This window comes from Garra rufa, chromosome 18 (assembly GCF_049309525.1).
Source record: "Garra rufa chromosome 18, GarRuf1.0, whole genome shotgun sequence".
Taxonomy (NCBI): Eukaryota; Metazoa; Chordata; class Actinopteri; order Cypriniformes; family Cyprinidae; genus Garra; species Garra rufa.
Window position 1 is genome coordinate 31,084,561 of NC_133378.1, and position 18,173 is coordinate 31,102,733.

An 18,173-nucleotide genomic window follows, 5' to 3' on the forward strand; every position below is an offset into this window, starting at 1 on the left:
ACAAAAGATTTGTATTTCAAATAAATGCTGTTCTTCTGAACTTTCCATTCATCAAAGAAACCTGAAAAAAAATCTACTCAACTGGTTTTAACATAATAATAATAAATGTTTTTGAGCAGCAAATCAGAATATTAGAATAATTTCTGAAGGATCATGTGACTGGAGTAATGATGCTAAAATTCAGCTTTACAATCATAGGAATAAGTTACATTTTAAAATACACTCAAATAGAAAACAGTTGTTTTAAATTGTACAAATATTATACAGTTTTACTGTTTTAGCTGTAATTTGGATCAAATAAATGCAGGTTTGGTGAGCAGAAGAGACTTTTTAAAAAAACATTAAAAATCTTACTGTTCAAAAACTTTTGACTGGTAGTGTACATTTCATTACAGATGAAAAATTGGTTTTATCTTTCATTTTTATGTTAATCCTAATAACTAAAAATAGATATCCACTGGATCTATTTAAAAGTAATTGAATCTTATTTTCAAATTGTAATGTAAAATCATACTGCAATATAAATATATCTGAAAAATAAAAAAAGAGCTAAACGAATCTGAGCTTATGAAACTTGACAGATTTTAAAAGTGACTAAACTACCCTATTAGATAATTATCAGTGTCTGCTTCCTACTCGTGCTATTCACTACACATGAATGACTGCTACATTGACGCCAGACGTCCTGTAAGTGCCTTCATTTCTTTTCCCTTTGTCTCTCAGTTTGCTGATATTAGGATGTCAATCATCCAGTTCATCACATAACGAGAGAATTACACAATAAAATGATTTAATCATCTCATTCGCATGCTGTCTGTCTATGGTTTCTAAACAGAAAGTTTGCTGCTCATTTTTACTCTGGCTAAGCGCAAATTCAATATTAGCAGTGTTTCTTCTTCCCGCCCACCACTAATGAAATGTCATCATTGCTTTCACACTCACAGACTGTTCCCGCCTTGGCATGGCTTTCAAAAACCAGCACTGCTGCCAGCTCCTTCCGAACCTACGGGAAAGAATGAAAGAAATGAGGGATGAATGAAGATTTGTGGCACAAACAAACATGAGGGCTGTCAGCGATTGTTGACTCACAGATGTAGACAAGTGGGCCACAGCTTTGACGTGCAGAAGTTCTTCGTAAATAACTTCCAGATCCTCTGGAGTTCTCTGGCTTGGGCTAAAATGTGGACACAGATAATTACACACAGATATAATACGCTGTTTATAATAGAAATTAAAAGTGAAGTGTGTAACTTTTTTTAATGTTGAAATGCAGACAACTATATCTGTCACAAATATAGTGCTTGTCATGTTAGACTTAATTTGATATTGATTTTGACATTAGTGTGTATTGGGAAGTCAATTTTTTTTAATTAAACTGTTTAATTAAAGTTTATATTTATATTTAGCAAGCTCCTTCGTCTGGTGAGTCTAGCAGCACAGAAATTACACACTTCACCTTTAAGTGGCAGTAACTGTTTATGCTTGTTTTTTGTTGTTGTTTTTTTTTTCAGACTGTTTTGGCACAATTTTTGGTTTCCTACCATTTTCGCAGTATCATAGTCAGAAGAGCATCTGGACCCATCTGGACCAGGAGCGATAAACTCTCTTGGAGTTCATCATCTTTGGAGTCTTTCTCGTTAGTCGTGTGATTAAGTTCAAACTCTGCCTCCATGAAGCGGTAAAACTGTGTGTCTTTGTCATGGAAGTTTAACTCTGGTTTCACTGCACATTTGACAGAGACATTGGTTGTCAGTTAGTCAGTATATTCAGATATGGTAATAGCAGTTTTTTGGTCATTGTAAAATGCATGTTATTTTTTATTTAGAACCGTCCTAAATAAGATATTTCACATAAAAGACGTTTACATATAGTCCACAAGAGAAAATACTAGTTGAATTTATAAATATTACCCTGTTCAAAAGTTTATATGCACTTGATTTCTAATACTGTGTTGTTGCTTGAATTTACCTTATATGTGACCCTGGACCACAAAACCAGTCTTAAGTCGCTGGGGTATGTTTGTAGCAATAGCCAAAAATACATTGCATGGGTCAAAATTATTGATTTTTCTTTTATGTCAAAAATCATTAGGAAATTAAGTAAAGATCATGTTCCATGAAATTTTTTTTGTAAAATTCCTACTGTAAATATATCAAAATGTAATTTTTGATTAGTAATATGCATTGTTAAGATCCTAATTTGGACAACTTTAAAGGTGATTTTCTCAGGATTTTGATTTTTTTTGCACCCTCAGATTCCTGATTTTCAAATAGATGTATCTCGGCCAAATATTGTCCTATCCTAACAAACCATACATCAATAGAAAGCTTATTTACTGAGCTTTCATATTATATATACATCTCAGTTTTGTAAAATTTAACCTTATGACTGGTTTTGTGGTCCAGGGTCACATATTTTGTTTAGTGATAGTTGTTCATGAGTCCCTTGTTTGTCCTGAACAGTTAAACTGCCCGCTTTTCTTCAGAAAAGTCCTTCCGGTTTTTCAGCATTTTTGTGTATTTGAACCCTTTCCAGCAATGACTGTATGATTGTATGAGGACAACTAAGGACACTTACTGATGCTTCAGAAGGAAAAACATCGGGGGTAAAAACATTTGAATTTGAAGTTTAGGGTAAATGTAACTTATTTTGTCTTCTAGAAAACGTGTCTGTAGCTTCTGAAGGGCAGTACTAAATGAAAAAATATATATTTAGACAAAATAAGAAAAATGCACCCCTGGCTCTTAATGCATTGTGTTTCATTCTATAGCATCAATGAGTGTTTGAACCTTCTGTAATAGTTGCATACGAGTCCCTCAGTTGTCCTCAGTGTGAAAAGATGGATCTCAAAATCATACAGTCATTGTTGGAAAGGGTCCAAATACACAAAAATGCTAAAAAAAAACATTTTAAGCACCTGAAGGATTTTTTTCTGAAGAACAGCGGGTAATTTAACTGTTAAGGACAAACAAGGGACTCATGAACAACTATCACTAAACACACACACACACACACACACACACACACACACACACACACACACACAGCTGTGGATAATTCAGGTAACAACACAGTATTAAGAATCAAGTGTATGTAAACTTTTGAACAGGGTAATTTTTTATAAATTCAACTATTATTTTCTCTTGTGGACTATGTGTAAACATCTTTTATGTGAAGTATCGTACTCAGGTCAGTACTAAATAACAAATAACATGGTTTTTGGTAAAACAATTAACATTTTGCAGATTCTGCAAGGTGTATGTAAACTTTTGACCTCAACTGTATATCAAAGTGCCACAGTATTACAATCTGATACCATCACTATGCCATAGTACCATTTTTCTAAAGAGAAAGCATGCAAACAATGGAGATGATCTTGAGTTGATATCTATAAACAATGTTGTTAATGCTCACCATGACTCAGGATGCCCTCATCCACTAAAACTTGCCACATTCCGACTGCCTGACTCCGAGACTGGAAGCAGTCATTGAGTTTCATTAGCCAATCCACAAGTTCCTTCCCACTGCAGCACTGTCTGTGAGACAAACCAAAGTACCAAAAAGCAGTCTTAATTTAAAGTGTCACACATTTATCTGCATGTCTCTACTGTTCAATCATGTAAGCTGATTTATTTGTTTCTCCAAAGGATGCTAAATGGCTTCCTAAAAATCATGACTGACTTTTCCATCACAGTCAGAAAGCAAGCACAAGCACATGACAGACAGAGCAAGAGATGCACCTGTATGTTTTAAGATGATGTTTTCTGTCTCTTATCAGGCCTGGGTTACGCTCCATCAGAGTGCTGTAAACCACCCGCGCAGCCTTCAGGATCCGATCGGATAAAAACTGATGGAGACAAAGAGGAAAAAAAGGTAATAAACACTTTTTATTACTGCCATTTACTGCCATTGTTATTGGCAATCAGGATGAGACTGGAAAGATTAACACGGAAGAGAAGAAATTGTTGAATTAAGTCGTTATTTTTGTTTTCTTTGTGTACAAAAAGTATTCTCATAGCTTGTCAAAATTAAGGTCTTGATTTGGGTCTTGAATTTGGGTCTTGAACGTGGTAGTTGCGTTACTGTCTATGCAGGGACAGAAAGCTCTTGGATTTCAACAAAAATATCTTAATTTTTGTTCCGAAGATGAACGAAGGTCTTTCGGGTTAGGAACGACAAGATAGTGAGTAATTACTGACAGAAAATTTCCTTTTTTGGGTGAACTAAGTGAAAGGAAAAGTGAAAGCATAGAATTTTTTAGGTAGGATGCAGTTAAGTGACCTCTTAAATATGGTCAGGGATTGTCCGGACGAGGGTGGGAAAGTGACAATCAACCCAATCAACTAAATTGTCCCACAAAATCCCAATGGATATATCCCACCCTAATTATTTCCCACTAAATACGCCACATCATGTAAGTTAAATGCATTGCATTTGCTGTTTAATGTTGTTTGAATTCGATACAAGTTTGCTCATTTCCAAAAGAAAACTGGAAATGTTTACTCTTGTGTTTACATTCATACACAAAATTTCCTTTACAACCATATTAGCCGTATAGAAACACAGCGAGTTGGTGTTGTACTGAACAGGTGAGTGGAGGGTGAGAACCTGCCACATTTTTTCCAACACCTCCTCCGCCGTGTTGAATTTACCAAACTGAATCTCGCTACCGTTCGCACTCCTCCCCCGTATGGAAGCTGTTTCTCCGCTTGTCTGTTTTCCTTTTATCAACTTGCTCTGTTTTCATCCATCCCTCCCTTTCAGGACTTGTGTTTTCATTCCACATCTCCTCCTTTCCCACCCTTCGTTCTGTTGGACCCCCCGCAGACAGTGTGTCCCGCTCCAGCTCCCAAACAGACTGAGAAAACTGGAGTGTACGAACTCAACCTCATTGATTGAAGCTACGGTTTATTGAACTACTGAAGCATGCCACCGTTGTTGCTACGCAGCCTTGGTTTTTTTTCTGCGTGATAAAACTGGTTTGGCGCATTGACACTCTGTTAGAAAAAACAAACTTCTGTTGAAGTGGAGGCAAACATAGGAGGATATGAAGAAGTTGGGATGGCAAGCATTGCAGTAAAAGTTAGGTATTTAAGATTTCCCTGCTTAGACTGGCATTAAGTTCTGTTTTAGTGCTGGTTTGCACTAACAAAAACAGGCTTGCTAGTTAAGCTAGTTAAAAATATATTTAGAAACATAGCGTGCAGTTTTTTACCGATGACACTATGTAAGTGATTGAAGTGGTTTTAGTAGAGATCACACACACCAAAATAACCCTCATTTTTGCATTTATGCTTCAGAACATCAAAAGCTCCAAGTTCAAAGCCAAACGCCTCAAGCTGTTACATGTGGCCATAACAGCACAGCAACCCAAGTAACACTGATAGCCATTTGTGCATTTGCTAAAGGAAACTTGCTGTCGTGATGCTAGGGTGTTGCGAGCAGTTGTCGGGCATTGCTGTGTGGTTGCTAGCTAGGTGGTTGCTTATTGGTCCAAAGCACTAACGTTTAAAACTTTGTGGTTGGTAAAAAAAAAATATATCATAAAGGCTGCATTTATTTGATCATTAAAAACAGTGATATTGTGCAATAATATTACAATTTAAAATAACTGATTTAAAAAATGTAAAATGTAATTTATTCCTATGAGACAAAGCTGGATTTTCAGCATCATTACTCCAGTCTTTAGTGTCACATGATCCTTCAGAAATCATTCTAATATGCTAATTTGATGCTCAAGAAACATTTCTTATTATTAGCAATTTTGAAAACAATTCAGCTGCTTAATATTTTTGTGATAATTTTTTTCCCATGATTCTTTGAAATGGATATTTGTCTTTACAAAAAGAAGTCTTTGCTGTCTTTTTGATCAATTTAACGCATCCTTGCTGAATAAAAGTATCTATTTATACATTTGGAGTCAAAAGTTTACATACACCTTGCAGAATCTTCAAAATGTTATTTATTTTACCAAACTAATTATTTTACCAATACAAAATGCATGATATTTTTCATTTACTACTGAGCTGAATAAGATATTTCACATAAAAGACTTATATAGTCCACAAGAGAAAATAACAGTTGATACCTAAATGATCCACAGCTGTGTTTTTTTTTAAGTCATAGTTGTTCATGAGTCCCTTGTTTGTCCTGAACAGTTAAACTGTCTGCTGTTCTTCAGAAAAATCATTCAGGTCCCAGAAATTCTTTGGTTTTTCAGCATCTTTGTGTATTTGAATGCTTTCCAACAATGATTTTAAGATTTAAAAAAGGTTCAAATGCTCACTGATGTATCAGAAGAAAAAACAATGCATTAATTCAAATTGGAATTTGAATATCAGGGTAAATTTAACTTATTTTGTCTTCTGGGAACATGTAAGTATCTTATGTAGCTTCTGAGGGGCAGTACAAAATGGACAAAACATGATATTTATGCAAAATAATGCTCATTCCGTTCAAAAGTTTACATTCCTGGCTTAATGCATTGTTTTTCCTTCTGAAGCATCAGTAAGAGTTTGAACCTTCTGTAATACTTGCATAGAGTGTATGTAAACTTTTGAACGGGGTAATTTTTATAAATTCAATGTACTGTGTTCTCTTTTGTGGACTATATGTAAACGTCTTTTATGTGAAATATCTTATTCAGGTCAGTACTAAATAAAAAACAACATGCATTTTGTATGATCCCTCATATTTGGGGTAAAATAATTAACATTTTGCAGATTCTGCAAGGTGAATGTAAACTTTTGACTTCAACTGTATACAAACTTATTGAAATCTACAGGAAATCAGATAAAAAGTTTAATATCTTATTTAAACACATATTGCAATATTGCATATTATTTGGAATGGCTAATATGTGGATTAGGACTCATGCTTTTGCTCCACCCGAGTTGTCTCATTCTTTAGTCTTGTGATTTTACGGAAAGTCTGAAGCTTTATTTGTTTGTTCTGTTCCTCCACAGAACATTTTGTCCCAGGATGAGGTCTTGAACTTGAATTGCCTTCATTTCTCACACTTTATTTGTTGTGGTTGTTGCTGAGGGCGGTGGCGTGTGCCCCTTCTCGGAGGCCCCTGGCCTGGTCGGTCAGTCACGGTGATGTAATTGGCTTCTGACCCGTGGGGGATCGGCTGACCTGTCTTTTCAGTCCAAAGGGAGGCCACATCGACACTGCTGTTCTCACAGGACCACTTCATTAAATGCTGCTCAAGGACAGTACTGTACATAACACCCAGGGGCAATTTCAGAGTTACAGTTCTCTGCTTAATGTAACTCATTTGGTTAATAGTATCTAAGTAGTTTAGCCAACTAAGCAGCACAGTTCTAGTAAATGTGGTCAACCTACATCCAGTCTGTATTCTTTGAGACTGACATGCTGCAGAACTCTCCATCTAGCTCATTTTACCCAGCGTATGCCCAGACACTGTGTCTGCAGACCCTGAGCATGTAAATCTCTCTCCTGTCATCTCTGCTTCATGATTCTGTCCCTGGAGATGAGGGTATAGATGGGAACAGTAGCCTATGGCAACCTATTCCCAGCATTCTGCAGTCTCCAGGGGAATAATTACTTCACTGTGGATCACTGACTTTGACTACTCTCTTGAACACTTGGGATTAGATGTATCATAGGATACCTGTGACAACAAGAAGCATGGCTACTCTTAAATCATTCTCCATTTTAACCTAGATATCAATTTCAGTATTTAATGTACATATTACGGCCATATAAAAATGCTGGGTGAAATATGGACAAACCTAGCAACTGTGTTGTTTTGACCCAGCGATAGGGTACCTTCTGGGTAGTTTTATTTAACTCAACTATTAATACTAAAAAATACTATATGGCTGGTTTAAAGGTCTATTGAAGTGCTTTGAAACATGCAGCATTATTCTTTGTGTTAATGTAATTTTAACTAAAACAGGAGACAGGTCCCGCCCCCTTTTTAAAAATGACCAGTAGCGTTTCGTTAATATCACAGCTGGGCCAGAGCCGTTGAGCTTGGTAAATCCACATTTAACAGTGTATGACAGTTCATCCATATCGCTATAAAATATAGCATTCTGTGTAAAATTCTGATACGTTTTGTGGTCTACGCCAATTCACAAATACAATCTGCTCTGTGCTATAATTTTTTCTGGACTGGAGCAGATTGTTTGCACATTGCGGTGGTTTGTGTGACACAACACGAAACCAGACTTGTATAACCCCAATGGAAAGCATATTTACACTGTCTGAATCATTCACTATCCCCTATATAGTGCACTACATGCCATTTACCGTACAGAAAATACTAACTCTGTAAACAAAAGTCCAATCTCAGCCGCAGCTTCAGCATCTGTTTATAATTTAGGGGGTGGGATGCTTTGGAATCTAGAGAGCATTTGATTGGACAGTAAATTTGATGAAAAGCTGAAGTGCAAGATGATTTCATCAAAATCGTTGATCCATTTTAGTGGAAGTTATAGACTGTAAGCTTTAAATGCTTATAACTTGTAAATGCAAATTTTGTCATTGTTTTGGAACACACTCAAGGCTAACATATTCATACTAAAAGTCATAAAACTTCAATTTTGATTTCATGGGGACTTTAAAAGGAACCCAAAATAGGTTGGAAATTAAAAATCAGACAAAATTACTAGAGGTTACACTCCAGTTTTCTCATTTTTTGGGTTCAAATATAGTAATTTTTAAGCAATAGTTGAGTTAAATAAAACTACCGAGAAGGGTCAAAAACAACCCAATTGCTGAGTTAGTCTATATTTCACCCAGCGTTGGGTTGTTTTTAACCCAGCATTTTTTAGAGTGTATCATTTGTAAATGCACAGTGAAAAATGCATGGTGAATGTCTTGCATCATTTTTAGTGGATTAACTACCATTCAAAAGTTTAGGGACACTAAGATCATTTAAATGTTTTTGAAATAAGTCTCTTCAGTATTTCATTTGAAATATAAATGTAACAGTGTAAAAGCTTTTACTTGTCATGTCTGATTAATTTACTGCATCCTTGCTAAATGAAAGTTGATTGAAAGAAATTGATTTCTTAAAAAAAAAAACCCCTGATATTCTTGCTTTTCTGATTCTCTCAGGTGTGTCTAAGGAGAGCTCCAAACTACCAGGTCACAGAACACTGCTTATGCGACGTCTCCACGTGTCTCCAAGTGTTTGTCCAAAGGGAAAGGATGGCATTGTTCAAGTGTAGGTCAGATTGCTATACAAACACTCACCTAAACAATGTAGAAAGGCAGCAGGTAGCACTTACTGTACAATATAGATGTGTGATTATGAAGGTTTAGTTCAGAGCTATAGCTGGCTTATATAAATTAGGTTTTAAGAATGATTTGTACTTGTAATTTATAAAGTTACATTAATAAATAAATAAATGAATAAAATGTGAACCTGGACCACAAAACCTTAAATAGCACAGGTATATTTGTAGCAATAGCCAAAATACATTGTATGGGTCAAAATATAAATTTTTCTTAATGCCAAAAATCATTAGGATATTAAGTAAAGATCATGTTCCATGAAGATATTTTGTAAATCTTCTACCATGAATATATCAAAACTTCATTTTTGATTAGTAATATGCATTGCAACTTTATTCGGACAACTTTAAAAGTGATTTTTTCAATATTTAGATTTTTTTGCAGTCTCAGATTTATGATTTTTAAATAGTTGTATCTTGGCCAAGTATTGCAATGCAAAGTTTATTTATTCAGCTTTCAGATGATGTATAAATCTCAGTTTAAAAAAATGACCCTTATGACTGGTTTTGTGGTCTAAGGTCACAAATGTAAATAATGTCAAATTTTAAGCTACAAATTAAAAACCTATTAAATTATTTTAATTATAAGAAAACTGTTTAAGTAGTAATAAATAAGTAATAAAAGTAGTAAATAAGCAATAAAAGTTATAAAATGCAATAATATATTTCATAAATAAAACAATGGTAATTTTGAATTATGTGACAAAATCTTTAAAACTGAAATTTTTTGTGGTGTGGTCAGAAAAAATGCACCATCTGAACTACTGGAAAACATCCTTATTGTTCATCCCTGTTTGTATGAATATGAATAGCCATTCAACAAAACAACAGAGCCTCACCCAACTAAGCACTGCAAGATTCTAACACAATACCTCTACTATAGAGACTTGTTGGGGATGTGGTTCTGCTTCCTTTGTATACAAGTGTTAGTCACCCACACGCATGGGGTTTTGAAGTAGCAGCAGAACAGACCCGTCCTCCTCTGTTGTGTGGGGAGGAAACAGGCTGTGTTTTCCATCTGTGGGCGACGGTAACAGCGGAGGCAGTCGTGATGGTGTGACCTTGGTGAGCCTTCATTCCGTACATTACAGAGCAAACTCACAATAGAGGTGGGCAGGAATCATATCAGAAACACCGGAGCCACTCAGGGCGCATAATGGTTATGAACTTCTAAAGGATATTATTGTTAACTAAAGTTTTAAAAACAATTTTGTAATTTAAAGCTGAAATACAGTATAAATATAGAAGGTTAGGGCTTTAGAAAACCCTTATTTTTATTACTCTACTTATTGCTTTAACTATGAGTTAATAATGAGTTAAATAGTAATGCGTGCCTTAAAAAGCACCATTAATAACAGAAAAGATCTGAGGGCTCAGATGAAAACACTATATTGTTCTCTTTCTGCTCAGAGGAACACACTCCAGAAATCATTGTGCCTACAAAAAAACACTCCAGGAGCTGAGAGCATTCCACAGATGAAACGTCTGTCCAGAGCCCTGATAAACCACATTTAAATCCTTGGCAATATTGCCTTTTCTCCCATTCGACACTGACCAATACTCAAATATGCAAGCCCAGATGTCTGCTCAAAACCATATACTGAAAAACGAAAAGCATTTCAGATGCCTTTTCTCTGGTTTTTCGACATCCACCCCCTTTGTGTTTTAAAGCAGAATTGCATAAGAGAAGAACAGAAAGGTGTGTGCAAATGAAATAGGCATTTATGGTGATTAAGTGTATGCTTTTAAGTCACAAATCAGACTCATTTGAGGTTTCAATGGGTTAGGCAGCTGCTCATAAGATAAGCAGAATAGAAACAATAGCTATGCATATGTTTAGCTGCGAATAATTCTCAATTATCATTGACAGTGCTTTGAGGAATGATAGATAAGGTTGAATGAACTAAGGTGGGGTTTGGGTGGAGCATATGGGGGGGCAAATCTGTGCTCAGACATTTCTCATTAAATTCTTCTGATGCTGAATTACAGTTGAAGTCAAAAGTTTACATACACCTTGCAGAATCTGCAAAATGTTAATTATTTTACCAAAATAGGAGGGATCATACAAATTGTATGTTATTTTTTAATTATTACTGACCTGAATAAGATATTTCACATAAAAGATGTTAAAATGACTCTGTTCAGAAGTTTACATACACTTGATTCTTAATACTGTGTTGTTACCTGAGTGATCCACAGCTGTATTTGTTTGTCCTGAACAGGTAAACTGCCCAATGTTCTTCAGAAAAGTCTTTCAGGTCCCACAAATTCTTTGGGTTTTCAGCATTATTGTGTATTTGAACCTATTCCAACAATGACTGTATGATTTTAAGATCCATCTTTTCACACTGAGGACAACTGCGGGACTCATATGCAACTATTACAGAAGGTTTAAATGCTCACTGATGCTCCAGAAGGAAACATGATGCATTAAAACTTTGAAGATCAGGGTAAATTTAACATAATTTGTCTTCTGGAAAACATGTATCTTCTGTAGCTTCTGAAGGGCAGAAATAAATGGAAAAAATATGATATTTAGGCAAAATAAGAAAAATGTACACATCTTCATTTTGTTCAAAAGTTTACACCCCCGTCTTGTAATACATTGTGTTCCCTTCAGAAGCAACAGTGAGCGTTTGAACTTTCTGTAATAGTTACATATGAGTCCCTCAGTTGTCCTCAGTGTGAAAAGATGGATCTCAAAATCAAACAGTCATTGTTGGAAAGGGTTCAAATACACACAAATGCTGAAAAACCAAATAATTTGTGGGACCTGAATGATTTTTCTGAAGAACAGCAGGCAGTTTAACTGTTTAGGACAAACAAGGGACTCATGAACAACTATGACTTAAAAAAAAACACAGCTGTGGATCATTTAGGTATCAACTGTTATTTTCTCTTGTGGACTATGTGTAAATGTCTTTTATGTAAAATATCTTATTCAGCTCAGTACTAAATAAAAAAACAACATGCATTTTGTATGATCTCTCTTATTTTGCAAAAATAATTAACATTTTACAGATTCTGCAAAGTGTATTTAAACTTTTGACTTCAACTGTATCTTAGCTGCAACTTTTACTGCAGGTAAACAATTGTCTCACTGGTACTTAAATGATGCTGATACAGAGCTGACCTAGTTTAACAAGATTTTGAAGATATACTGTACATTTGAGAGCCTGAGCCAGTACAACAACATATTTACAGTGGCTTTCTCCCTCAGGGGATCACATGATACTGAAGGGACATGTATCATATGAGCAAAGGGAGTTGACACTGCAATGCTAGAACTGCCTGGAGTAGTGAAAAAGAGCGGTGAAATATCTATGATTTCATTTGCAATCCACTTGAAATGACACTCAGATGGAATTACAGACCTGTGTTTTAAACATTATGATGATGATAATAATAATAAGCAATTATGGTTGTTTGTCAAAAACAAAATGAATCTGTTTTATCCATTTATTGCAGCCTCACCCATTCTGGAGAGATGTTTTGACATCTGGGCAAAACTACTCCACAAGATGTGTAATATTGTATGTCACATGTGTTTGGAGCCATATTTAGAATTTCATCAGCCCTTTTATGCCCTAACTATATTGTACGGAGCGCTACCCTTTATATTCTCTGTGCGCATGATATTATAAACACATGGCGGTCAGAGGTGTGAAGATAAAAGCATGCTTTTTGTGAAAGAGATGCCACACATCCCTATGAAGAGTTTTACTGGAGCTTATTTAAAGGGATAGTTCAACTAAAAATTCAAATTCCGTTGTCATTTACTCATTTTCATGTTGTTCCAAACCTGTATCTCTTTCTTTCATCTGTATAAGTTGCAAAAAAAAGGATGCAAAAGCATCATTAAAAAGGTGGCTTGTGTAACTTAAATTTTGGTCTTACCTTCACAAAGTTATCATCTGACTTAATGAGTAGCCGATTTTATGGTACTTTTATCTCCTTTTTAAAGCTTCAGTCTTCATTCATTGTAAATGCATGTAAAACAACTACTACTTTGTTTAAAAATCCTCCTTTTGTGTTCCACAGAAGAAAGAAAATCATAGTTTGGAACAATATGAGGATTTTCAGTTTTGGGTGAACTGTCCCTTTAAGGCTTATCAACATGTACAAAACCCAGGCCATTGTTCAAAGACCTTCATACCTGTTTGATGGTGTCTTGTGTATCCACTGCCTCTGGCAGAGGTGTCTGTTTGGAGAAAAATAGAGAGAGAAAGAGTTTAATGATAAGAATTGAAACTGCAGTTGAGTTCTTGCTCTAGCATTGTGGAAGTGTATATTACACAGGCCCTAAATCTAGTTTTAAAGTATTATAGAGATTATTAGAGATTATACAATCAATCTGTGACTGGCAGAATGCCATTCTGTCCATGTAGAGTGTAGAAAGTATTAAAACACGATACAACAAAGGCACCAAGGGCTAAAGAATGCCTGAAGACATGCCAGACTAATGCCGCCATGTGTGGCATTTGACACTAGCACTGCACATGATCTTTGCCACCTGCCTCGCTCTCAGCAAAGACTAATAACCTGCCATAATGTAATTAAGATTCACACAAGAATTCAAGAGGAATGTTTGGCTCTGTAAGCATGCATAGTGCAAGAGGGACAGAGACTGTGTTTGAGAGGTGTATCCTTTGTCTTTGCAAAACAACTTGATTGACTAATTAACAAATGTGAAAAAAATGTGCAAAATGCAAAGCATTAGACAGTGCGGTAGATATGTATGGAAGCCCACAATTCGCTTTATCTCTCCTTCTGAGTTTATATCTAACTTTTTTTCTTGCAGTTCTGAGAAAAAAGTCGGATTTGTGCAACGTTAACTTCCAATTGTGAGTTTATTCTAAGAGGAAAAGTCTAAATTGTGAGAGATAAACACAATTGCAAGGGGAAAAAGGTTAGAAATGAGATTATAAAGTTGAAATTTGTAACTTTTTTGGCCAAAATAAGTGTGATGTAAACTCAGACTTTAAAGAAAATGTAAAAATTGCAAAATATAAACTCAGAATAGTGAGAAAAAGTCAGAATTCTGAGTTTATATCTCACAATTCTGACGACTTTCTTGCCGTTCTGAGAAAAAAAATCAGATTTGTGCAATGTTAAGTTCTAACTGCGAGTTTATTCTGAAAAGAAAAGACAAAATTGCGAGAGATAAATACAGTTGCAAGGGAAAAGTCAGAATTGAGAAAAAAGAATTGAGAAGAGAAAAAGAAGAAACTGTCAAATGTCAAAATTGCGAGATAGAAACTCAGAATTGCGAAAAAAAAAGTCAGAAGTCTGAGTTTATATCTCACAACTCTGACTTTTTGTTGCAGTTCTGAGAAAAAAAAGTCAGATTTGTACAATGTTAACTACCAATTCTGAGTTTATTTTGAGAAGTAAAGTCTAAATTGTGAGATAAACTCAACTGCAAGAGGAAAAAAATGTCAGAATTGAGATAAAAAGTCGCAAATTTAAATTAAGATGTAAACTCAGAATTCAGAGAAAATGTCAAAACTGCGAAATATAAACTCAGAATTGCAACAAAAAAAGTCAGAATTATTAGTTTATTTCTTAAAGGTCTAACATTTTTCTCAGAATTACAAGTTTATATCTTACATTTCTGCTAGAAACTCTGAATTGTGAGGGAAAAAAGGTTGGAACTGTAAGATTAAAAAGTCGTAGTTATATTTAGGATAACATATTTTACTAAAGACCTCGGATGAAGTTGTGTATTCAGCAGAACAGTGTAATATCTGTGAATAATACATTAATTTCACACATATTGATAAAGTCTATTCACATAAACAATGACTAACAGACTAACAGTGACGGACATTTAATTTTTGAGAGAACTATTCCTTTAATCCACATTATGTTGTTGAAAATTGAAAAGACACTAGAAAAGAGGAAGCATTCGAGTGATTTCAAGCAGCTGAACTGGATCGCATACTTGAGAATGACCAGGTTGTAAGCATGCATATCTGATTGGATTCCTGTTCAAGAGGCACTCGAGGTTTCGGTGCTCTGTCCAGTCATTAACTAACAACAATTGCCAGCAGCTCTGATCTCTGTCCGCAATCAAGGGCCAAGAAAAGCTTCTCTCTCCTCTTCAGCATAAAAATCAGCGCATCAATGAGACTGAAGACAGAACAATGGATGAACTATGTTCAAATATTTATCAGTAAGCTGTTAACCACCGGTGATTTAGATGCCCAAATGCTTTATTGATTGCTGCAACCTATAGAGGAATCTCTGGGTAATATCAAATATGATTCATCATGTCATATTTCACGCAGGTGGATAACCAGGCCCACACGGAATCTGTAGGCCAAAGAATTGGAATTCCTGACATGCACAAAGCCGTACACAACTTCCATGTTACTTTATTTAATATTTTGACCAAGCAATATAATGTATGCTTTCAGATACATTAAAAAAAATAAACTCTTCTTCTCAGAATTGCGCAAACTGCCAATTCTGAGTTTTTTCCTCAGAATTGTGAGACATAATCTCGCAATTCTGAGAGATGCAGACAATTGTGAGTTACAAAGTCAAATTTTGAGGGAAAAAAGACTGATATGTTTTCAGAATAGCGAGCCTATATCTTACAATTCTGACTCAACTCACAATTGCGTGTTATAAAGTCAGAATTGTGAGATATAAACTCACAATTCTGACTTTTTTCTCTCAGAATTACGAGTTTATATCTCACAATTCTGACTTTATAACATGCAATTGCTAGTTTATATCTCACAATTCTGACTTTATTTCTCAGAATTGTGAGTTGTTATGCAGTTCTGACTTTGTAATTCGCAATTGTGAGTTTATATCATGTAATTCTGACTTCATTTCTCAGAACTGTGAGTTTCTATCTTACAATTCTGACATTATAACTTGCTGTTGTGAGTTTGCAAGATATAAACTCACAATTGCGAGTTCTAAAGTCCGAATTGCATGATATAAACTCGCAACTGCGAGTTATAAAGTCAGAGCTATGAGATAAAAACTTGCAATTATGACTTTTTCACGCAATTATGAATGTTTTTTTCCTCAGAATTGTGAGATATAAACTCGCAACTGCAGTTGAAAAGTCCAATTTAATGGAAAAAAAGAGCATATCTCTCAATTCTGACTTCTGAATACTGACTCGTTGCAAAGTCAGAATTGCAAGATATAAACTTGGAATTTTGAGAGAAAAGTCAAAATTTAGTTTATATCTCACAGTTCTGACTTTAACTCACAATTGCGAGTTTATATCACGGAATTCTGACTTCATTTCTTACAATTCTGACTTTATAACTCACAGTTGAGTTTATAATACGCAGTTGCGTATTATAAAATCACAATTACTTGTAATTCTGAGAGAAAAAAGTCAGAATTGGGAGTTTGTTTTGCAGTTCCGACTATAACTCGCAATTGCGAGTTTATATCATGCAGTTCTGACTTCATTTCTCAGAACTGGAAGTTTATATCTTACAATTCTGACATAACTTGCAATTGCGAGTTAATATCACAATTCTGATTTAAAAAAGTCAAAATTCCAAATATAAACTTGCAATTCTGTCTTTTTTCTCTGAATACGTGATATAAACTCACAATTGCAAGTTCTAAAGTCAGAATTATGTGATATAAACTCGAAATTGAGAGTTATAAAGTCAGAATTGTGAGATATAAACTTGTAATTCTGAGAAAAAGTCAGAATTGCGAGTTTGTTTTGCAGTTCTTTATAACTCACAATTGCAAGTTTATATAATGCAATTCTGCCTTCATTTTTCAGAATAGCGAGTTTATATCACAATTCTGAGAAAAAGTCAGAACTGCGAGTTGTATCAAGCAATTGTGAGAAAAAAGTCACAATTACCCTTTTATATTAATAAAGCACCTTTTATGCAATAGAAAATTCAGATTCCAATAAAGAACCTTTTTTTAAGAGTGTATCAACAAGTAGTACTGCTTTAACACATTTTATCATTTAAATTCTTTCTGTATACTATCCCCATAATTACTGCAACAAAGCCTATAATGCACTGCCTATAACTCACCATTACATAATCTCCAGGCAAAGCAGACTAGAGGAAAGCATAACTAAAATAATGTATATTAACTATAGAAAGTTTTTATCATTTCAAGTTTTTCAGGCCTAGAAGACCAAATTTTCTGATATCTCCAGGTTTTTTTTAGCTTGATTTTTTTTTTTAAAGATGGATAATTCATGATGTAATTGTTGTCTGATTTAATCTGTGATTTGAAATGGTACTGTAAGCTTGGAGATTTCAGTCTTTTCTATTCAAACAGACGGGAGCTGTACTTGCATGACTAGAAAATAGCTGCAGGGGAGCGTTACCATGATGACCAAGTGAACCAACTTGAATCATTAAGGACTTGAGCTACCAGTAGAGATGCCGCTAGCATAGTTTTCTAACGGTTTCTAACCTCCCAACAAAAAGAAACTCTCCACAGTCTTCACCCGCCCAAATTCCACCTGATTCCCCTTTGCCCATATGGCAGAGAGTCCATAACTCAGTTTTTATGAAGCATTGTCAGACTCTGTTCCCATGGCAGGTGTTACTCAGCATCAGCTGACTAATGCTGTAAAGCATTAAGAAGCATACCCTGCTATTTATGGGCTTGCCCTGATAATGTATCTTTACGGGTTTTGTAAAAACAGCCCCTTACAATTACAATGGCTCATGGTTATTATGATAATATTTAAGGCTTTGTTCTTTAACTCTTTTCAAGATAGTTCTGTCATAACATAGTCACTCTAGTGTCATTCATAACCTAACCTGGCATTCAGTTAAATGACACCTGTATCAGCTAAACACAGAAGAAAGCAAGTCATATGGGTTTGGAACAACATGCGGGTGAGTAATTCATGACAGAATTTTACTATTCCTATAACCACTACAC

The 18,173-nt window shown here is 35.1% G+C and overlaps 1 protein-coding gene across 1 annotated transcript in view; it reads right to left on the reverse strand.

The window, feature by feature from the left end:
• Positions 1–880: 880 nt before the first annotated feature.
• LOC141290596 (rap guanine nucleotide exchange factor 4-like) overlaps positions 881–18,173 on the reverse strand; it is a 30,279-nt gene continuing 12,986 nt past the window's right edge. Inside the window, exons 3-8 of the mRNA XM_073822711.1 lie at positions 13,426–13,470; positions 3,741–3,847; positions 3,415–3,536; positions 1,542–1,722; positions 1,090–1,174; positions 881–1,003 (exon numbers count right to left, since the gene is read on the reverse strand). Coding sequence (XP_073678812.1) covers positions 881–1,003; positions 1,090–1,174; positions 1,542–1,722; positions 3,415–3,536; positions 3,741–3,847; positions 13,426–13,470 — 663 coding nt within the window. The remainder of the gene's footprint in view (positions 1,004–1,089; positions 1,175–1,541; positions 1,723–3,414; positions 3,537–3,740; positions 3,848–13,425; positions 13,471–18,173) is intronic.